This window comes from Labrus mixtus, chromosome 23 (genome assembly GCF_963584025.1).
Source record: "Labrus mixtus chromosome 23, fLabMix1.1, whole genome shotgun sequence".
NCBI lineage: Eukaryota > Metazoa > Chordata > Actinopteri > Labriformes > Labridae > Labrus > Labrus mixtus.
In genome coordinates this window covers 19,863,139-19,886,940 of record NC_083634.1, presented here as the reverse complement: position 1 = coordinate 19,886,940, position 23,802 = coordinate 19,863,139, and the positions used below count along the sequence as shown (strand labels likewise).

Here is a 23,802-nt window from a genome sequence, read left to right as displayed (position 1 = left end):
CATTTTAAAGGGTCCTTAAAAACGTCTGTAAAAAACGACGCCTTTGATCAACTACAAGTAATGGTAATGGATTTCAGCTTGTATAGCGCTTTTCTAGTCTTCTGTCGACTCAAAGCTCTTTCACACTGCAGGTCACACCTACGCCTTCACACACTGATGGCAGAGGCTGCTGTGGAAAAAGTCCATCAGAAGTAACTAATCCATTCATACATATTCACACACCACCGACTAAGCAGTGGGAGCATCTTGGGTTTAAGTGTCTTGCCCAAGGACACATCGGACACTGCAGAAGGAGGAGCTGGGGATCGAACCCCCGACCTTCTGGTTGAGAGACGAGCCACATCTCCCCCAAGTGAAACAACAATAAATAAAGCTAAAAGCTCTGATAAGTATTGAGAGACAACAACACTTCATTGGGGAGAATCAGCCATGAAGCAATAGACAGGATATCAAAAGTTGCATTAACACAGGAAACGCCCAAAATAAAAATAGTCTTTAGGGTTGAAAAGTAAAAACAAAACATCTGCTGAAACGTGAAGTGCTGATGAATGAAGTGCTAGTTCCTCTCTCTGTAACTTTTGGTCGGCTATATAAGACACAGACGAGATCTGACAGATGTCAGAGATACATCGGCAGGCTACAGTGAGTGTCTCAGCTTTTCATCGACCATTTGAAGAAAAAGACGACGACGGCGACGGCGGAAGGTGATCATGAAGATTTACCTACTGATGCTGGCTGTTGGTGAGTCAAATATAAAAATAAGTTTAGTTCATCACGTTTGCTAAGAATGCTTCACTGTGGTATAGTGGTTAGCGCTGTTGCCTCACAGAGAGGAGGTCTCTGGTTTGAACCCCCGTCTGACAGGAGCCTCTGTATGTAGAGTTTGCATGTGTTGGTTCTCTCCAGATACTCCAGTTTCCTCCCAATCAATGTGGACTTCTAGTCTTGTAAATGTGGGTTAGAAGTTAAAATCTTAAAAAGTGAATCTGGTATGTTGGTACTTTTTCCAATCACACTTTCAGTAGTTTCTGTTCCTCTATGGCCTTTTTCTCTTTGTGTTCTTATTTTAAAGAACAAAACACAATCAGAATATATATATATATAAAAAAACATAACCTTTGTGGATGAATAACTTCTAATTCTTAAGCACAACATTTTAAAAAAATCATCTGTTAGGTAATCCATCGCAGTGAATGTGAGGCAATGCTTAGAGTACCAGTGGTTCCCAGAGTGGGAGTCACAGTTACAATTTAAAATATTATAAACCCCAAAAATATATACATAAAAGTAGTTCAGTTTCAAATAAAACCAAATCATTACATGAAATTAAAGTGTAAAAATACTCAAAAAGTTTTGTTATCAGTGTTTGGATAGTTAATGTGTGTTGCTGTGCACTGTATGCCTTAGGCACCTCCAGGGACAGCGGGGGAACCCCAGTCTCGAGGAAAAAAGTTACAATTCATTTTTGTGCAGTTTGATGTTGCATTTCTTTAATTCTTAATTTTACTTCCTGTCCCGTTTTACCAAGGAGCTGCAGTCATTTCATCATCGGAGGGACAGTTAAGGGATGAAGAACACTATGATAATGAGGATTATGGTAAGGATTACCCAAACTCTACAGATGACCTCAGTCTCCTCTGGGGTTTGACAGCGAGAAGAACAAAACACAAATAAAGGCAAACTATCCAGTAAGGAAAAGTATGATTAAAAGTGTGGCTACATGTGACAAAATATCTTTGGCAAACAGCCATGCTAATATTTAGTACAACAGCACTCCCCCTCTCTGATATTGCCTAATTATTAGATTATGGTGATATCACAGCAGCTCTGACATGCATGCAGAGAGAATTGTCTTGTTGCGCCTCTATGCAGATGATGTTATCTGTTATCTCTGTGATAAAAACTGTAAAGTAGTGACAACTTGAAGATCTCTCTCTGACGACTTGAACAATTTCTTGTCTTTTAAATGTCAGAGAAAGTTAGCTTGCAGTAGAAAATGCAAGCTAGGATAAATCTGCTTTGATATATTGGACCATTTATGGCTCTGCTGCTCACTGATAACCATTTATTCTAGGTATGAATATTACAAAGTTTTTGTTAAGTAGAATACTGAAAATGAAGACCATTTACATATATATTTTTAAATCATGTTTGCTTTTATTTCTAGGAGTAAAAAGCTTTTCAATAGAAGCTCTAAAAGGAAAAAGCTTGCTTAGAATTGAAAAAACATTCATCATGAGATCATTTTGTCATAAGCAGTCTTTTGTTTAAAGGGAGAACAGGCACAAAGAACCAACGATGTTGTTCAATTTGTTATTGCAATTAAAAAATATTTTATTTAATTCCTCTTTCTTTATCTAGATCTATCAGATGCAGAGAGCTTTGAATGGGATTTCCAAAATGAATCAACCACTCCAGGTAACTCAATCGTTCCATTGTTTGAAAGTAAAAATTCCTTATTGGAAACAAAAACATCCAAACGTCTGCTCACTTCTACAGTTTGTCTCCTTCATAGTAGATTGATTCCGTTGATAAACATTTTCCGAAAGAGTTCATTCTCTTAATTATTAGTTCAAAGTCTTCTTTAATACAGGGGATAAACCACGATGTCCATATTGTTGCTTTAATGCTCCTGATCTCTGCAAAGCGTGTTGAATTGTTAGTTTTTTACCAGCTTTGATTGTTCACCAACTCGTCCCTACATCATTTTATAACCACTTGTTTTGACTTAGACTATGAAAATAAATTGTTTTAATGTTTTATGTGATGTTGTTGACATTCAATGGCTGACATCTCTTCCTTTAGATCAACATTACTATCATTGTATGGAGACAACAACATTTCATTGGGGAGAATCAGCCATGAAGCAATAGACAGGATATAAAAAGGTTTCTCTCTCTTTACTATCAAACAGCTGCTTTAACACAGGAAACGCCCAAAATAACAATAGTCTTTAGGGTTGAAAAGTAAAAACAAAACATCTGCTGAAACGTGAAGTGCTGATGAATGAAGTGCTAGTTCCTCTCTCTGTAACATTCGGTCGGCTATATAAGACACAGACGAGATCTGACAGACGTCAGAGATACATCGGCAGGCTTCAGTGACTGTCAGCTTTTCATCGAACATTTGAAGAAGAAGACGGAAGGTGATCATGAAGATTTACCTCCTGATGCTGGCTGTTGGTGAGTAAACGTTTTTTTTAAAAAGATTTGTTTATCACATTTGCTAAGAGGGTTTTAGGTGGTTAGCGTTGTTTTCTCACAGCGAGAAGTTTCCTGGTTTGAATCCTCGTCTGACAGGAGCCTCTCTATGTGGAGTCTGCATGTTCTCCCCGTGCATGTGTGGGTTCTCTACGTGTACTCTGTCTTCCTCCCACAGTCCAAAAACATGCTCGTTAGGTTACCTGCTGACTCTAAATTGCCCGTAGGTGTGAATGTGAGTGTGGCTGGTTGTCTTTCTCTATATGTCAGCCCTGTGATTGACTGGCGTCCAAAGTCCAGGGTGTACCCCGCCTCTTGCCCAATGACAGCTGGAATCGGCTCCAGCCCACAATCTGGAGTTCATTAAGCGATGTTTGATAAGATATTTCATAGACAATGTTGTGGACTTCTAGTCGTGTAAATGTGGGTTAGACGGTAAAATCTTAAAAAGGGAATCTGGTATGTTGATATTATTTTTCCTCTATGGACCGATCTTTTTCTCTCTGTGTTGTTATTTTTTGGTGCCTTGATTTTGGGGGTCGTAGGGTTAGGGTGAGCTGATACACTCTGGCTTAGAACTTTAACGCACTGTAAAGGTGGGAATGCAAAGAAACTGGGGCTTTTGCACTGTACCCACTTTCCCACACTTTCAGCAGTGTCATTCTGTTTTTCTCACCTTAGTGATGTTATGCAGCAAAACCACTTCTTCAGCAGTACACCCACTTCTTCATTTTGTGACCAACTTGCCCTCTTTGTAACTGTTGGCTAAACTCTATACATTTTGATTTTAAGAAGGATGTGAATCATGCATAAACAGGGGAGTGACAAGATATAACACCAAGTGGCTTTATTGTAGGGGGCTTAAGCTCCAGGTCAGGTCTGTTGTTAGGTTGACTGAAAGTTTGACATAATCAGCATTTCCAATATGGCAACTGCCACGGATAGGCTTCTAAAACAGCCCTTCAGAAACCAATGGGGGACAACACTCAGGCCTTATCCATGGTTTACATTTTTGGGCAGTTTGATGTTGCATTTGTTTTTTATTCTAAATTGTACTCTCCGTCCCTTTTTACTAAGGAGCTGCAGTCATTTTATCCTCAGAGGGACTGGACAAGGATCAAGACCTCTTGAAGGGTAAGGATTACACAAACTCTACAGATGACCTCAGCCTCTTCTGGAGTTTGACAGCGAGAAAAACAAAACATAAATCGAGCACAAAAATGTTAATCCTTTGTGTTTTTATTTAGTGAAGGTGGAGACAGCTTGATTGCGAAAGCAAGTCTGATGTAGGTGATCCAGAAAATGACCCATTGACAGAGTAGTTAACTCCTAATTAGACATTAACTTAACAAGGTAAATTGTTTTTAATGTATTATATGATGTTGTTGACCTGTTGTCCCTCTTTTCCTTTAGATCCTACAGAAATGACCTTAAATGCTACTAGCACCATGATCCCCTCCTCCACCGCCAACCTCTGCCCGCTCCATGTGCTCCATGTGCTCAATGCGCTCGTACTTTTGGTCATGTTAGCGTTTTAAAAAGCTTTCCTTTTACTGATTTTTTTTAAATTTCCTTTTTGTTGTTTTTTTTGGATACATTCTTATCTTTCAGATGGTTACATAAATATAGTAAGCATGATTTAAAATCATAAAATTTATTTTTAAAATGAGAGAATCGTCTTGTTACGCCTCTATGCAGATGATGTCATCTGTTATCTCTAAACTGTGATGTATCAACAATTTGAAGATCTCTCTCAGAAGACTTGGAACAACTTGTTGTTTATTTGGAAATGTCTTTAAAAAATGTTCAATAAATAGAAGTTTACTTCAACTGTAATGTTTTTCTTCAGTTAAGATTCGGTAACACATTTAAAGTGATTTGGCGTTAAGGAGACAATTGATCATCAACATCTTGTTTATATTCAAAAGGTTTCTTTGACCATCACTCTGCAGTTAATTTTGTGTCTTTGCAGATTAAAAAGTTTGAATTACAAAATAAGAATTTTAATATTCATACAACGGTGGGGCATCTCTGCTGGTCAACATAGTGGGAGAGCAACTGTGTATGTATGTGTTAACATGTAAAAAGTCTGATGCGTCTCAGTTTGTTGCCTTCATCAGGGACCCCGATGAAGGCCACAAGCCGAAATACGTAGGTTTGAATAAAGCTAATGAAGTTGATCTTCATACTACAAGTGTTGTGCTGGAGCTTTTTGACCTCTTCACACCCTCTTTGTTTGGCTTGAAATCCAAAGTAAGACAAAAAATGCAACCAAAAAGAAGAAAAGCAATTAGCACCAAAAGCTGTGTTTTCAAACTTTTTACTTGTTAAATATATCTGTGGTTCCTTCATTAAAATTTAAATGTTGAGACTCTCTGATTAGGTTTGCCACCCGTCCCGTAAAATACGGAATCGTCCCGTATTTTACACTTTGATATTGCGTCCCGTTTTCAATCAGTACGGGACGCGGTTTTGTCCCGTATTTCCAAGATGCCTTGAACTCAGCATCATTCAGTCGGCTAGTTCCCGCCTCCTCGGAGCGTCCGTTGGTTTGTTTGGTTCTTTTAAGGCATGAGCAATGAGAGCTCGTCAGTGATTGGTTGAGAGAAAGTCATAGGAGTCAGAAGGAAACATGTCTGCAGCTGTCTCTGATTCCCGCACCGTGAACCATAGAAACGTAAACGGATACAGAAATACAGAAGAGAGTAGAAAGTAATGACTGGCTTGACAGTGTCAGTGAAAATGAATATAATGTAAAGGAAACTATTGTAGGCCTACTTAATATATTTTCTCCCATGTTTATAGATAGGTTATTCCAGTATAGTTTGGATAGTGTGAACATTTTTCAGTACATAAAACAAAAAGATGACATTTATTTTAGCCAAATCTGTATTCACAGTTTGGCCTGGGCGAGATATCATCAATACAACATCAATATATCGACAGTAGACACTTCATTAATACAATAAGAAAATAGTTCAAAACCATATTAATAGTATCATTCATCATGAGAAAACAACTAAAACGACAGAAAGAAGGACAGAATAAATTAATAAAAATACTATTAAATTCGTACTGTTTATTTAATAAAAAACCTGTCATCCTCCCCTCTATGTTACAGCAGTGTCAAAAGCACTTCAATAATACTCTGTTAATGAATTAATGTTAAGTTAATAACTTCATTTGAAGTTTAAGTTAAGTTGTAAATTAAATAGCTAGTAGTAATCATCTGCTGAAGTCCTGTTAGGTTCATTTCATTGTGCATACATTACTGTATCTGCCTTTATACTGAAGTTTTGTGTTTTTGTAAATTATTTCAGAAAAAAAAGTGTTAATAAAGCACTTAAAACTTTAAGTATGAGTCTTATTACTTCATTAAAACCACGTTTTAAATCCTGATACACCACAACTGGTGCCCCACCGTTGGGCGAGTGGTGGTCAGGCCCCTACTGAGTTGCACCCCGCTGCGGGGTGTCCTTTATTTTTCTGCTTGGAAGGTGGCAACCCTATCTCTGATGCATCTAAAGATTGTCTGAGTTTTTCTTTCAATGTGAGAAAACGTACTGAGCTGTTCCTACTTGCATGTGTTACTGTAGTTAGAACTCAAAACTGAGCTAGCATCCTGTGTCGAACTAGAGCTAGCTCTGTGGTCAATGACTCACTTCCTGAATAATGATAGAGAGAGATTAAGAGGGTAGAGCGACATATATGAGCAGTTTAGTGAAGAGAGAGAGGAAAAAAAGGGGGGGAGGGGAGTGAGAGACAGAGATCAAGGGTGTGTTGAGATGTTGAGAAATAGAGGTGGGGGTAGGGTTTATAATGTTCTATGTCCACAAACTTACAACCACATACTGTTCGAAACATGAATCTTAAATGCATGCTTTAAGTTATTAAAGGAGTTCCGCACGGTTCAATGTTTGGACCACCGTTTCTTTACCCAATCCGTCCCTCTAGGATTTCAGGCTTTTTGTTACTTTTTACAAAACATGAATTGTGATGTTTTAAGGCCTTTGTTTTCAATTAAAATACAGGAGCAAGTGATTTGCAATAATAGTTGCAACTGTTTGTAGTCTTCTAGGAAGCTCCAACATACTGAAAATACTCAAATCTAAGCAAGTCAGAAATAGCACAGCGCACTTATTTAACAACATTCACCTGATAAGTCAAGATAAACATCTTATTTCTGATAACACACAACAAGTAATAATTGCTTATTATAGGTAAAAAAATATCTGCCAATGGGGTTAGCACTTTTTTATTTTAGTGTCTTAAAATGGGATGTCTATATCTAAATTATTTAGTACATTTTATACCAAGACACTGAAGTGAATTTAGCGTTTTACTTACCAAAAGCGATTAAAAAAAACCTATAAATATTGATTGATATGCAGATGATACCCAGTTATACCTTCTTATAACACTCAATAAAACTAAACAGGAAACATAACTCTACTAGAGAAAACCTTAGCAACTCCATAAATAATCTAGATCAGGATTTGTCGTTGAATACCAATTTAAGACTCATTTAAAAAACTGAGGTGATTTGGAACTAAACAAAAAGTTATTGTGCACTGAACTAAAGAAAAAAAGGAATTTGGAAGAGAACGAATGAACCAAGAAGACAGAGTCAAAATGTGAGTAACAGGAAGGAGAAAAGACACGCTGAAAGAGAGAAAGCTAAAGAATAATGAGACAAGAAAGAGAGGCGGAGGAAAGGATGAGAGATACTGAGACAAAGAGCGAGAGAGAGAGCACAAAGCAGAAAACTCAGAGAGAAGAAGTGAGAGTTGAGGGAGAGGAAGAGGGTCTTAGAAAAAGGAACAAAATAAAGAAAGTAAAAGGAACTCCGTAGCCTTGTGGATGATCGGCCTTTATTTGTAAGAGCTCATTTTTGGAGAGTGAGAGAGAAAAAGACAAATCGTCACCATGATTAAGTGTTGGAGTCATCTCTGCTTCCTCGGTGAGTTCACCTTAAACTTTCTTTCAGCATTACAAATGTACTTATACTCAGTTTAGCGTATTTCCAGAGTGATAACAAATGCTCTTAAAAGCGTGATTTCTTGACAAGGAAATAGGCCAAACAGGACTTTTCTAAGTAGATCAGGACTCCCGCGCTAACTCAAACACCGAATTCAAACCTTCGAGGTTCAAGTTCAGATTTTTTTTTTTTGCATCAGTTGAGGCGCATGCTGCAGAAACCTCGTGCGCTTCACTCCCGATCACATAAATTCAAGAGATACTTGGGATAAATCTCTCCTTTAAATGCTTCCACAGTTGTCTGTGGATTCAGCCTTACCTTTAAGGCCTTGATTAAGTGTTTACTTTACACCTGACTACTATGAATGAATGATTTAAGGGCTCGTTTAAGGACTCACTTCTGGTGTCCAAAAATCCAAAGTATTGATTGAAAAAGGAATCCTGATTCAAGGCGGAGTCACTGGAAACAAAACACACAAAGAAAAAGAACAAGAAAATCCACAAATCCAGAAAATAAATGTAGATAAGTTTATAATAATTTTTAAATTTAGATTTTCTCACATTTTGAAACCTCGAAACAATGCAGATATCGTCGATTGTTCCCCTAGTCCGCATGAAAGTACAAACAAGTCTTCATTTGGATTTGATGCATTTTGGGGGCATTAAGCAATCATTTAATCTACCACGGTTTCTAAAAGTCTTTTTACGTTTTGATGAATTGATTCAGAAAATGTTTCATCATAATGTCTCACACACTGAGTGACACATGGTCGTCTTCTTGTTTGTGGAAACTCGCTGTTTTTTAATTAGACACACATTGTGAACTGTAGTGATTTCATCCCTTTGTTGATATATTTCTTCTGCTTTTTCAATGATGATATGGACCTCTGGGGGTGACATAAAGTATATTTATCTTATTTGTTAAACCACAGAAGAAAGACAGTCAGTAGGTTGTGAGGATTTTAGTCATTCATGTATAATCATATATATATATATATACATATAACAGATGTACAACAAAACATGAATGATTGGGGTGTTTACATTGTCTAAAAGTACTTCAAATTATTTGGATACAACATGTTTTAGAACGATGAAATCTCTGTTCTTTTAATGATTGATGATATCGAAAAGTACCACAGTGTCAGGAAAACGGGAAAGTGGGACACAGGTGCGGACCCAGGGGTGTCTTAAAGTTATCCGAGAAGGATAACCACAAAAATCGCAAGCGATGGATTGGAGGGGGGGTAGGGAACAATGAAATAGTATAGAGCCAAAACACCCTTCTAAGGGAGGCCAGGGAGGCCTTAAAACTCACAAGGTTGGGGCATATCAACTACCCAGCACCCCAAGTTATTTTCGCAATAGACACAAATACACAGAAAGTTATTTGTTTGTGAGACAACACAGGGAGAACCTCTCACTACCTCTGAAGGTGAGATAATGAGTCAGCACAGAGTATATAGAAGCTTCCCACATCTGGCTTTGATCAAGGCCAATCAGCCACAAACACACCTGACTCTGCACTTAGGTGATTCAGTCACCAACCCCAGTGAGAAGCCAGAGGCTGTGTCCGAAATCACTCACTCAATTCCTACTCCATATTCACTATATAGTGAGTTTAATGCAGTGGACTATATCGTGCACTCACTCGGCAAAATTAAAAAACATTTCGGACACTACTCGCTCACTCACCGGCCGAGGATCAATAACAACGGTAAATAACAGCATGAATTTCCGTGATAACTCATATTATACTGAGTGTATTTTCATGAAACATTTACAAATAATAAATACTAAAATATTGAATTTTACATAATGAGACATATTTTCGGACCAAAACTAAATTATTTATGCTCACAGACTCTGGTTTCTCGTCTGTCATCATCATTAGGACAAACTAACATCACTAAAGTCTTTATTAAAACTGATCATAGATTTCAGTAAAACGCTCTGAATATGAACTTTATTGAGTTTCTGTGTTCATACTGGTCTCTCCTCTCGTCCGTTTGAGAGCAGCCGAGTCAAACGCCACTCTCCGCTCGTAAAAATCTTTTGAACCGCAATGCATGATGGTATATATTGCTCGCATAGTGACCATCGCTAATGGTCTACTACTTTTCAAAATGCATTGTGGGATACATTAAGTGGACTATATAGGGTATGACCATGCTCACTCAGAATTCGGACAGCACTACAAAATGGCGTGTTCACTATATAGTGGATAGGGAGTGATTTCGGACACAGCCAGAGAGTGTGTCCTTACACACAGCTTAAAAAGGTCCAGTGAACGAGCCCTAACAGGATATGATTTAAATCAAAGTATGCACATTCGGTCAGTGGTGTTAGCGCTAGCCTCCCGGCTAACATTAGCGCCCTCTGGGCCAGCTGACATCGGAAACATTACACAAAAAAAAGACTCATATCATTTTGGGAAGATGAGGTTTACATTTGAAAGAGGGGATATTTTACTGAAGCGACAATAAACAAAAAAGTGTGTTTTTGTTGCTCTAAGGCGTATTTAGGTGTTAAAATAAAATGTGCTTTAAATCAGGATGGACCCTGTTTTGCTAACCTCCATGGGCCCTCCCCATGTGACTGGGCCCCAGAAAGCTTTCCCCCTTTATCCCCCCCTAATGTGCGGCCTTGGACAGGTGCGTAAAAGAACAACTTTTCAGAAATGTTGCCAACAATTTTGTGCAGTTTAGACAGCGTGCAGGTGTTTGCCTGCAGTGTGTAATTAAGAGGGCGTGGGACTTGTGTTTTTGTTGCCATGGTACCAAAACAGTTATTGATATTGTCTGATTTGTCCTGGAATCATATCGAAGGTTAAATTCTGGTACCATGACATACGGCTGCTGATTTGAGGCTGAGGTAGTATCCCTCCTCTTGAGCCACTGGAGAGAGCGTTGATGACTTGCCCATGAACCCCCGTGTCCTTCAGAAGCCTGGAGGTTGACCTGCCCACACAGAGACAGTATTTTACAGCCTTGAGGTGACACCTTTAAGGAGAGGATTTGTTTGTAAAGTGTCCGTCATGGTAGTCGGAGAAATAGCAGCGGAAAAGTTTCAAACTTGTAAATATCTAAAGAAGTTAGTCCTAGGTAAGTTGAGTGAACGAGCTAACTGATGTAAAGATGCTTTACAGCACGACAACACTGGTGACTGTGAAGTTAAACTTCATGTTAAACATCCAGCTGATCGTACAGTTGTCTGATTTGTGTTTCGTTTTCTGTTCTCTCTTTGTATCGTGTCTCAGCTCACATTCTCACACACATGGTGGGCTTCTTCACACATTTGCAAACCTGTTGCAGCTTTCACACCCCTAGACTGATGCATGAGTCCATTTTATAACAATAATAATACTGGATTAGACTTTAAGAGTGCTTTTTCTAACAACAAAACAATGAAGAAATAGTCTATGGAGTTTGTTGTAGGGGATGTTGGAGAGGTGAGTTTTTAGGGATTTTTTGAAGATGGAGAGTAGGGGGGGGGGGGTCTCTGGTGTAACCTTTATTTAACCAGGAAATCCTCATTGGGATTAAAAACCTCTTTTTCAAAAGTGTCCTGGCAATGACAGACAGCAGCACAGCTAACAGAGTTTCTGACAATGAGCAGCCACACATACACACATGATATAAAATATACTGTCTAACGTTTAGCCTCTCTCTCTCTCTCTCTCTCTCGCTCTCTCTCGCTCTCTCTCTCTCTCTCTCTCTCTCAGTTCTGGTCATTTCAAGTCTCACCAGAGGGCAAAGTGATAATAATGTAACTCTACATGTCGAAGAAGGTAAGGTGACAATCGTTTTACAGAATTCACTGGTGTTGTAGTCAAGAAACACTAACTGAGACCAAGACATACCCGAGACCAGAGTGTTCCAAGACCAAGACATTTAGGGATCGAGGCCGAGTCAAGACCGAGACATTTAGGGATCAAGACCGAGTCAAGACTGAGACATTTAGGGATGGAGACCGAGTCAAGACCGAGACATTTAGGGATCCAGACCGAGTCAAGACCAAGACATTTAGGGATGGAGACCGAGTCAAGACCGAGACATTTAGGGATCCAGACCGAGTCAAGACCAAGACATTTAGGGATCGAGGCCGAGTCAAAACCGAGACATTTAGGGATGGAGACCGAGTCAAGACCGAGACATTTAGGGATCGAGGCCGAGTCAAGACCGAGACATTTAGGGATCGAGGCCGAGTCAAGACCGAGACATTTAGGGATCCAGACCGAGTCAAGACCAAGACATTTAGGGATGGAGACCGAGTCAAGACCGAGACATTTAGGGATCGAGGCCGAGTCAAGACCGAAACATTTAGGGATCAAGACCAAGACATTTAGGGATCGAGGCCGAGTCAAGACTGAGACATTTAGGGATCAAGACCAAGACATTTAGGGATCGAGGCTGAGTCAAGACCAAGACATTTAGGGATCAAGACCGAGACATTTAGGGATCGAGGCCGAGTCAAGACCAAGACATTTAGGGATCAAGACTGAGACATTTAGGGATGGAGACCGAGTCAAGATCGATACATTTAGGGATGGAGACCGAGTCAAGATCGATACATTTAGGGATCGAGGCCGAGTCAAGGCCGAGACATTTAGGGATCGAGACCGAAATCAGGAGTTCACTTAGTCTGAGACCGAGACAAGACCGAGTAAAAAATGCTTTCAAGTCAGACACGATCTTCAAAAAAGGTCTCGAAACCAAGACCAATTTTGAGTACTACAACACTACTATTACCACATAGCAGAAAATATTTTGCGTTGCTATAGCAACCTCCAACTGTAAAATAAAGCCACAAGGCCTGGTGTGGCTTTGACTGTGGCCTTGTGAGTGAAATGTTGATTAAATGTTTCACCGCCTTGTAGTTGAATTGTGTCGTCTAAAGTTTGTTGGTTTTGGATGCAAATACATATTTATTTATGCTTTGCTGAACAACACCTTAATGACTGCCGTGCATCACTTCTGTGTTAGTGTGTAACCATGGCGACAGTGCCCACATCCTGCCCCTGTCCTGTATTTGAGTCATGTGCAGAGTGGTGGTCTCAAAAACAGATCTTGTTTCTCCATGTGTGACTCAGCGACGACGACCCAGATGATGATCGGTGATGACTCTACAAATGAAGCTTCCCGCCAGACGCCGTCCTCGCCTTTTCTTAGTAACACATCAGTAAATGAGACAGATCAACTACTGGTATGTACTGCAACACCTGGACTATATGTTCTAGAGTCCTACCTGTACTATGTGACCATTTAACTCCTCCTTTGATGTATGACTCCAACTTTATGAACTATTAGCATTGTGCTAATGTTAGCTATAGCTTTTAAATGGTTGGATTATGAATAAAATGACATGTAACATGTTGTCTTATTATTAACATTACCATTTCAAGCTTTTATCTCCTATAAATGGGATGGTTCAACAAATTAGCTGGATATTTTTTTTCTTTCTTACAGTCTGAAATGTAAGGTGAAGACTGGAAACAGCTAGCCAAGCTTCTAAATAAAGACAAAATTTGGAAAAATGTAAAGATGAAATGGATGATATGAAGCATTTGATTTCACTCTGATCTCCATGTGATGTCTTTGACAGGATAATGGCAAAGAGATCTCATATGGCTCTGGTGCTGACCGTAATGACACAAATTCAACAAAGGAAGACCCCGGCAGTGAAGGCTCACAGACTACAGCCCCCGTCAGTACAACGATCTGGAGAAAGGAAAATGGTGATGTTCATCCTGGGGTGATAACTACGGCTTCTACTACAGAAGCCAGTTCCTCACCAAACCCAGGTACTGCACATGTGCGGATGTAGAAGGCATGGTAGGAAGTTGTGTGCTTCTGTTTGTCTTCCTGTTTGTCAAACCACAACCATCACATGCTCATATTCTCTGTAACTGCTGGTGGGCTGCCACAGACACACATACACATACACACTGAAAGACACCCAACAGACACTTTATGTCTGTGTGACACGCAAGTGTTTCACTATGTTTCATATGAAGTGCTACCAGGCACAAATACTGATAAATTAAAAAATCCTGACATGTACCGTTACATCTTCTAAACAAGATATTTTTGTCAAGTTCATCTTGTTATTTGTGAAGTTAATCTCTTTAGGTTTTCGACTGTCATTTGCAGTGTTCACACATGAGCACTGCCCCTGAAAGTTTCCTGAGTTGCTTGTTCACACTTGTTCCTCGATGCAGGAAGTTTTTTCTCTGGCAGGCGAGGGGGAGGGATTGGGGAGGGGAAATTCACTAGGGGGCTGGCAGGAAAGAGTCTGGGTAAAGTCTGGTGGGGAAAAAAATCAGCTGTTTGTGTTCACACATGCAGCTCACCCTTTAAAATTTAATGAAATTTTGTTTGTGCAAAAACAGCTATCAGGATACCAAAAAAGTCACAGCTCCCTTAGCTGTCACATATTGTGCAAAATACACCATACCAAGGTTTTCTAACACTATTATGTGTCCCTAGTGTGTCTGCAAACACCCAGGTCATAAGAAAAGTCCATCCTCTCCATCTTCTGCCTGCTCCACTTTTCAGAAAATGTGTCCTCAAACAAGCCGTTTGGAGATTTTCCCTCCAAATCACAAAGGGCAGTAACCCCTCCCACAGCTAGGTATTTGTTCTGCCCTCTGAGGCCACCAAGGGCATGATGTGAGAAAGCTCAAGCCACAACCATCCAGAGAGGAGCGTGGTCAGACACAGCTCATTTGCATTTAAAGCTACAGACACAGACACAGCCTGTTCTAAAGGGAGGTTGAAATAGAGCCAATGGCAAACAAGATAGTATCATCAGCGTAACAAGTAACCTGCTGTCCGTTTCCCAACAACTGATGGGGAGGGGAGTTCGTCCTGGGGTAATGATCTACATCTATAATTTTGTAGATGCAATTTGTTGATTTGTTTATACAGAATATTCTTTTTAACAAAGTAATGGTTTACATAGTGTAACTTCATCGATAATTTGTTAGATGATTTGATGGAACAAATGCGGCAACTAAATTGACTGACTGCTGTCAAACAATCCCTTCGTTTCTCTCTACAGTTTATGTGATCCTGTGTTTGATCATCCTGGTGATCATCGTTCTGTGCATCATCCTCTACTTACTCCGGAGAGTCTCAAGGGTAAGGATATTACGCCCATTGGGAGAACAGTCTCCTTGTCAGTTTTCTTAAAGGAGCAATCAGTGAGCTGTGTAGAGAGTGAAATGATAAAGGTATCTTACTATCTGATCATTAAGGAAACATGTTGAAGTGCTGGCTTCTCTGACAACAATGCAGCAGCCAGTATGTCCTCCTTCTAACTTTAGATTCTGCTCCTGAATGCTCTGGATTTGTTTGGACCAGAGAAGGTAGGCGCTTTTAAGGCGACCCCCCCCCCCCACATGGCTGTTTTGGACGCCCCTCGGTTTGCCAGATATGAGAGCAGTTATCAGGTCAACAGGTGTTGCAGCGATGGAAGCGGTCAAGAGAAGTGGTTCAGATAGAAGTGATTGTACTCGACCTAAAAAGCCTCTGCATGTTTCTAATAAGCTCCACGAGCAGAAACGTGCTCAAACTAGGATCAATATTGGAGATGTTTTTTGAAAAATGGAGAGAGGTTAGAACACAGAAAGGTTTACAGACCCATGCAGAGCTGGATAAACACTGAAGCTTCAGAGTCCACCACATGGTGACCTGTGTGAGCATCAACTCTAGAGAGGAGGGGGGGAGACAGCTCTCTATGATGTTTAGAATTTAGACTGCAGTACCCATTTTAACCACTAGGTGTCAGAGTTACATACTGCTCCTTTAATTAAACATATTTCAAATGTTCAAGTTAACGCACTTATGATATGCTTGTTTGTTTGTTTATTTGTACAGTCATACTCATTCGACCTCCAGCGTCATGTTCCACCCAACCGCCACAATGAACCCACCGGCACCTTCGGACAGGTCTACCTGGACGACCTGGGTACGTGCGGTCACGTTTTAATCAATCACTAAAACAATAATATACCAGCATTTCCTGAAATGCACTTTGATTCCTGTGTTATACAACAGATCTATCAGACCCTAAAGATGAAGTCATCAGCGATGACCTTTCATCTGCTCCAGTCGTCAATGGCACAACTCTTCAGCTGGAGGATAAGATTTCCAAAGGAGAGACCGGTATGACGTAGCAAGCACATTTTTTGTGCCAAATATTCAACAATATAAAGTTAACAGAAATACAAACGCCAACATAAACCAGCAAAACATTCAGATGAAGACAAGTTGAGCTCTTAAAGAGGTCATATTCTGCCCTTTTTGGGGTTCATATATTTAATCTATGTACCTACTAAAGTATGTTCACGATAGCTAAAGTTAAAAAAAAAGTGTCTGTTTTCATGTCCTGCCGCTCCATGCACCGGCTCGCTTCTGACTCTCTCTCTGTGGCTCTGAAGTGCCCACGTTCAGAGTCCCCACGTGTGCCAAGTCTGATCTGATTGGTCGGCCTGTCGGCTCTGCCGTAATTGGTCAGTCGCTCAGCCACTTTGGCTCCGTCCGAGGGGAGCAAAAACCATTAGCACCTTAGCACTACTGTGCTACTGCAGGCTACGGCATATCGTGTGCGTGCCACAGAAGTTAACGGGCGTGGAACATGAGCTGCAGGGCTTGCCACAACCAGCCAATGGACTTAGATCAGTGATCTCACACTGACAAGACGTCACACTGACACATTTTTATCGAGGGGGGCTAGAACCGAGCGTTACATGCAGCTAATGCTACAGCTAACAGGAGGATGTAGGAGAAGCCGCGTTTCCGTGGACTTTGAATTTTTGCACATAGATGTGCCTAAACATGCACAGGACACTTGGAAAACACACTAAAGAGCATATAAAACCAGAAAAAGGATAATATGGGCCCTTTAAATAAATCAAAGAGTGGCAGAACTTTAAATCATTAACGTCTAGATGAGTCCCGGAGATAAATTAGTCGTATCAAAATAACCACAGAAGTTTAGAAGTTTGCCATCACCTGAGCTTATTTGAGTCACTTTAGACCTCTTTGGTATCAAACATGTGTTCCAGATCTGGTTCAACAAGGTCCCTTCTTGGTGGTCTAATCTAAGATGGCAAGGACCAAAATGCTAACCCCGAGGATTTAAAATGAAATCAAAGATATTAGCTACATCAGACAATGCTAAGACCACATTTGAAGGTTTTTACCTCACAGGGACAGAGAAACGTCTGGGCCCCTGAAAGATTAAAGTAATGTGCCTCCACAGATGTCATTAAATACTATCATGACACGTGTTGGATCAGTAGCTTTATCGCTAGCCTCTTGGCTAACAATAGCCTCCTCTGCCTGGCTCTGATTGGCTTTTCTGAAAAAACGTTTGCTAACAAGTTACTTTAGGGGTCAAACACCTCCTTTCTTTTTAGCATCCTGACTCTGTGCAGGTCCCGGCATAGTACTGCCCAACCCGAGGTCACTGGCCTAACAGTTAAGTCCAATGGGCTCGCCACAAACTTTTATGTCATTAAAAGAGGGTGCATACCATTTTAAGAAGACAGGATTCACATTTTGCAACAATGAATAAGAGGTTTTAAAATTTTTTAGGATTGCATAAATATAGGATGACAACATCACACCTTATCTTACATTTCTTCTCCTGTGGTCGACCACCATCCTTCTCACCAGCTCCGGAGGAAAAGCCCGATGAAAATGGCATCGAGACTTCGCCAACCAGTAACACCAGTAGTCCACTGGGCGATGATCAAGCCGACAACCGATCGACCAACAGCACCAATCTGTTCTTCGACGCCATCATGGGAGAGGAGCAGCAGAACGAGAACAACAACAACAACCCGTGTAAGAAAGATGGAAACAACAAACACAAAATGTAGCACATAACTCGAAGGGGAACTCCACTGATTAAGTCTTACACTTTTTAAAAACTGAACTACTAGTGGTGTGCTCTTCTGACACTACACCCATTTTCAAAATGAATAATCTTCAAAGCATCGTTGGTGGAGAAAGAAATGGACTCCTACAAACTATTCTTTTAACACTCCCTATTCTCCATTGACCATAAACACCTGACTAACATCCCCTGACTAAAGTGACCTCACAGAGGTGGTATATACTGCCATCTAGTGGTTAAAAAATGTAGTTCATCAATACACAGCAATATAAATAAATACAAACACACTGATGAATGCAGTGTTTCAATTGGTGGGCCACATATCTGAACCAGTTCTCTTGACCGCTTCCATCGCTGCAACATCTGTTGACCTGATAACTGCTCTCATATCTGGCAAACCGAGGGGCGTCCAAAACGGCCGTGTGGGGGTTAGCCTACGTTCTCTGGTCCAAACAAATCCAGAGCATTCAGGAGCAGAATCTAAAGTTAGAAGGAGGACATACTGGCTGCTGCATTGTTGTCAGAGAAGCCAGCACTTCAACATGTTTCCTTAATGATCAGATAGTAAGATACCGTTATCATTTCAGTCGGGAGATATCTCACTTTAAATAAATCTAATTGGTTGAAAAATAACAGCTGAGACCCGCTGTAAGAAAGTATTAAAAGGAACAAAGGCCGATATGATTCATGCTTTATTACCAATTTGCTTTTGTTGCTGTTCGTACCAGTTTTAAGTCTGAATATTTTGAAAAAAGCTGTACTATATAAATGTATAATTATTATAAATGAAACATGTCATGGTAATACCTGTTACCCTGTGTCTCCTTTAGCTGTTTGCTCCAGAGACCCGTTTGTTGAAATAAACCTGGAGGAGCCGGCGTTGAGCGACCAGCTCCTCACTCTTCCAGAGGGGTCTTCTTCGCCGCTCTCCTTCTCTCCTTTCTCCTTCTCCTCATCTTCGTCCTAGCACCTTCACTGAAGACTCGACCGGTGTTCGAGGACGCAGCGACTGCATCATGAAGAAAATCTAAAGAATTATTGTGTATTCTATCCGATCACGTTAAACAGTCTGACAGGGTATTCTTTCTCCAGATGAAGGGTGTCTCGCTGCAGCCATCTTATCCTAAGCTCTACAAAAACACTCCATCAAAAAGTTAGCCTGAATCCTCCGTTACAGCAGGCCATGCAGTACAAAATGTTTTGTGGGATAAAATAGCATTTATCAAATTCTTCTGTTTTGAAAGAATGAGCTGGGCCTGCTATTGTCAAGAATTATTTCAAACATAAACAATATGTTGCTAGCAAGCTAATAAGAACCCACCTCCTGTAGTGTCAATCTCTGGTGTTTCCTGTACAAAGTTATGTTCAAGCGCACAATCAGCTAGCTTTAATCCATTTTAATCAGGAAACTCTCTCTCAAACAAAAGATATGTTGCTAGCAAGCTAATGAGAACCTGCCCCCTGAAATGTAATTATCTGGTGTGTCCTTCACCAAGTAATCTCTTAATGCACAACTAGAGAGCCACAGTTACTCTCCTAATTTTGTCGTACAAACTAGCAAGCCCAACGACAATTTTCTTTTAACTTAAGCTTCAGCGCTACGCTGCTAAAGCTAGCAGCTAGCGGTAGTCATCACTCTTTCTCAAACAAAAAATGTGTTTTAAACAAGCTAATATACATCTTCTGAAGCCTAAATTGCTTAAGCCTTATGCTGCTAAAGCAAGAAGCTAGCCCTACACACAATATGTTTATAGTAAGCGAATAAATCCACTGCCTATTTACAAAAAACATTTTTTATTTCAAAACTAGAGCGCTAGTTTTATCTACAGTAGGTTGGGTAGAATCAGTTATATATGAACCAGTTTCTCGCTCTCTTCATCCGTTGGATTGTTGACGAGGGGCGTCCAAAACGGCCGTGTGGGGGGTCGCCTTAAAACCGCCTACCTTCTCTGGTCCAAACAAATCCAGAGCATTCAGGAGCAGAATCTAACATAGCATGTTTTCTTAATGTCTGATCATATAGTAAGGTCACTTTATCATTTCATTCTGTAGATATCTGACAGATTGGACCTTTAATGACATATTTTTGGTTTTCTGCGTTTTGTTTTGAGTCAGCGTGACACCAGAGAGGCACACATACTGAAAATACGTTCTCTGCATCATGAACGATATTTGTAGAATCCACATGTTGGTGAGGTTACGAATGTCTCCATGTAAAATATCAGAATGTGGTTGCTTTATACGATCAGTGTGTTTTTAATTTGCAGTAAATAAATGTTTTGTAAATAATCTAGGCCTTCTGTCTTGTAAAAAAAAAGAAGTAAACAAACGAATGAAAATGCAGTTTTTATACATTATTAACGTAGTGTTACTTCATCATGTAATGCTTTGATTAACACAGACCAATAAAAGAGATTACACATGACAAATCTTTGTTTTTGATATGAAAGTCAGAATGAAGTACTTTTAGACTTTCACTTTCAAGTCAAATAAGGAAACAGCTCCTCTAGTCACACAGGATTTAAAGGTAACCTGATAGCAGCTGGTCAGTGTCAAACTTCACGCTGCGATTGTGTCGTCAAATGTTTGTGAAGTCTCGATTCACTGTGATCAACTCTTGTGGTCGTCTATTAGTATAAAAGTAAACACTGAGGAGGCGCTGGAGTCCCATGGATGGCGGTCTCCATGCTGGAAATGCTGTCTCAGTCTAACTTTCAGTCAACCTAACGACAGGCTGAGAGCTGGAGCTGAGGCGGGTTTTAAACCTCCTGACAAACCGTTACACCGCGCCCACCTGTCAATCAGGTCAGCTACACGCCTTATTGTGAATAACTCTTATCCTTCATCAAATCAAAACTGATGAGTCATCAAAACATTCACCCCCCGTACAGTGTGTGTCCATCGAGACATGAGCTAATCACACCTATTTGTTTTTTTGAACCAGGCTGTAAACATGTTAATCTCTGCTGTAAAAACAGGCTTTTTAGAATGGGTGTGTATGTGACTTCCTGTGCTTCTGCAGCCAGCCTCTAGTGGACACTCCAGGAACTGCAGGATTTTAACACTTCAGCATCCGCTTCATTTTCATCACCGGAGGTTGCCGCTTGGGTTAAACTAGCATCTTTATATTTGTTTACTTTTTGAATGATCTCAGAAACAAAACCTCCTGCTCTCCATCTCTCTTCTGATTGGATAAAACTCTCTCACTTTGATCTTTGGTTTAAAATGTTTTCTACAGCGTGATAACAAACCTGCCTTTGTTGGACGATTCAGAGTTCGTGTTGTGGGAGAATGAAGACATGTTCGGCTCAAATGTTATTTTTTTATTATTATAAAATAAGGTTACATGATGATGAGACAGATATAAGAATAATATTTAATGTATTAATCCAACAGAAAGCTACAGGACGGATCTGGTAATTCTCAACATGAAATGTTTCACAAGATAAAATATTGCCTTAAACTATAAATAAGAGATAAAATATATTAATGCTAAACAAAGGGTTAAATAAATCTCATGGCATTTAATGAGTCTGACTTTCTTCATTTTAGGGCTTCATATTAACCTTTAACTTCTGAAATGTCCAGATGAACTCGCCTTCAACACGTAAAAGAAAAAAAAAAAACACAACAAAATATGAATAAATGGATAAATAATACAGATGGAGAAGTGCTAAAGAGTGCAGTGCCTTGATTGGCCACTAGAGGCTCGCTGACAAAGTGAGTCAACCCCCCCATAGGGCCCCATGTTGTATCCATTTATAGAATTGTTTCTCTTTCTGTACAATTTCATTAAAATCTCCAGTTTGAAAAACATTAAGGCACACAGATGCTAAGCTAAGACCCTCTGTGGGCTGCGACAAAACAAAGTCCAGGACCTGTAAACAGCTCTTATTCACAGATGAACAGGTGACGTGAGTGTTGTGGATTTTTCTGTTGGTAATAAAAGATCTCAAGTCAAAGTCTTTTGTCTTTGTGTATTTTATCGCATATAATAAAAAGTTCTTTTGCAAAAGGGGTAATCAGCTACAAAAGTAACATCAGTCACAAGTGCATCAAAGAGTCCCGGGGCAGTCCAGGTTGCAGAGCATATTTATACTTTCACAGGGTGTAGGTATTTTGTATATACATGAGTGATACATCGTCATTGGTTTCAGCTTGCCCTAGTGACTACGCCTTCTGCTAGTTTGCCTGGTAATGTATCTATGCAAGCTTCTATAAGGCACCTGGTACGGAGGAACACCAACAGAAACTCCTTTGTCAGGAGGGCACTGATCTAAGGTCATGCTGCACCCAGATCCTGAGGAGTGTTCCTGTTGGAGATACAGACCCAGGCCATACAGAGAAACAGTTTCTAATTGCTAAATGACGCACGAACATCCTAATCTTTTAAGGTCAAACGAAGACGACAGACAGATAGTATTTTTCCACTACATGAGCTGCACGAGTAAACGTGTCCTGTGTGGGTCAATATATTCTTCGAGTATGTGGAAATTGGGAGTCAGGACCAGGCTCACTGTGGGGGCTGAAAATATTCTGAATAAAACATTTTAAAATCACATTAATTTGTTCTAAAGTGGCTCGAAGTGTAACTGTTACAGCGCAGAACGTGAAAGAAAAAACAGTCATTTGGGGTACTTGATGTACAGAGAAGACAAAGTGCAGATTTCAGAGGAGATAAAGTTCAGTGATGCCGTAAAGCAATAAAGCAACCCCAGGGAGTGTTCACAGTGTTGCCATGGCGATCAGTAGTATTTAAAGACATACTATGTGAAACTCTGATTATTACAATAGAAAAATATCAAATATACCCTAAAAAGAAAGTGAAGTCAAACTCCTACTGGGTTTGTTCTTCTCAGCTCTGTGTTCACACTGACGGGACGGCGCCTCCTTCAGCTTGTTCAGAGGCTCAGCAGGTTTCGTACGAGTAACCCCCCCCCCCAAATCTCTGACAGAGCTCAAAAGTGACCGCCCATTTTATTCTGGCGGCTCTGGTTCAGGAACGTAAATTTCCCCGTTCAAATCCTCCATTGACATTTCACTAATTTTTTGTATTGAAGCCTGTAACCATGACAACAAGCTACCCCAATACTCGTGACCATAAAACATTTGATATCGGCGCCAAGATGGCGTTAAAAAGCTGAGAAAAAGACTTTGTACACCATTTTCTTCTGGAGTCAAAGGAACTACACATCCCACAATCCATTGCGAATGATACCACTTCATCTTTAAGGTAACTTTAGTCGTTGTTATCTTGTAGTTTGTGTTTTAATTCTGTAAACTACATTCACTGCGGAATAACAAGGTTAGCAGTAATTTATGTTAGCTAAGTAGCTAGCTAGCGAATCTATCCGTTCGCATTCGGCACCGAGAAGCGGGAAATATTGCCATGGTAACGGCGAGCTCCACCAATCAGAGCCGTAGCCGTGACACTCTGTGATTATGGGTAGTGTAGTTCTTTTCCTCGATGTCGTGAATAAACCAAGTTGTTCTTAAAGGTTGATATCAGACGAATCGTTTCACGATGTGGCGACAGAACGGAGCGTTGTGGTAAAGAGCCCAACTGAAGGAGAACCAGCAGACTTTTAAAGACGACAAGAAAAGACTGTCTTTGGCTGGTATTAAGAGTGGCTTAAAGCTGGTGGAAACACTTACAAACAGAAAAGACAGAGTGTGGAGGTCAGATCTGTCAGATGGGGCGCCAACAGGCATAGATGTT

At 40.2% G+C, this 23,802-nt stretch overlaps 2 protein-coding genes and 1 long non-coding RNA gene across 7 annotated transcripts in view; 2 read left to right on the top strand and 1 right to left on the bottom strand.

Moving 5' to 3' along the window:
• Positions 1-476: 476 nt before the first annotated feature.
• Positions 477-20,512, top strand: LOC132958666 (uncharacterized). Of its 3 annotated transcripts, XM_061031637.1 has the most exons (11): positions 477-741; positions 1,538-1,597; positions 2,362-2,418; positions 11,902-11,967; positions 13,270-13,382; positions 13,782-13,980; positions 15,240-15,319; positions 16,058-16,148; positions 16,238-16,345; positions 17,861-18,031; positions 18,914-20,512. In XM_061031637.1, the coding sequence occupies exons 1-11, from the start codon at positions 711-713 to the stop codon at positions 19,048-19,050; spliced, it is 1,113 nt and encodes a 370-aa protein (XP_060887620.1). In that variant the 5' UTR covers positions 477-710; the 3' UTR covers positions 19,051-20,512. The 3 variants fall into 3 exon arrangements, with proteins under 3 accessions (XP_060887620.1, XP_060887622.1, XP_060887621.1); XM_061031639.1 differs by lacking the exon at positions 477-741 and having other exon boundaries at positions 1,436-1,688; XM_061031638.1 differs by lacking the exons at positions 477-741; positions 1,538-1,597; positions 2,362-2,418 and adding an exon at positions 7,890-8,160.
• On the top strand, positions 4,341-5,036 carry LOC132958669 (uncharacterized). The gene is made up of 2 exons (XR_009666809.1): positions 4,341-4,518; positions 4,614-5,036. It is a non-coding gene; the product is annotated as an uncharacterized LOC132958669 (long non-coding RNA).
• A 2,855-nt stretch (positions 20,513-23,367) lies between the features above and the next one.
• The window catches only part of LOC132958667 (coxsackievirus and adenovirus receptor homolog), a 5,321-nt gene continuing 4,886 nt past the window's right edge, over positions 23,368-23,802 (bottom strand). For all 3 annotated transcript variants that reach the window (XM_061031640.1, XM_061031642.1, XM_061031641.1), the window contains exon 7: positions 23,368-23,802. This exon is cut by the window's right edge. In XM_061031640.1, the coding sequence (XP_060887623.1) occupies positions 23,773-23,802 (30 nt within the window). In that variant the 3' untranslated portion in view covers positions 23,368-23,772.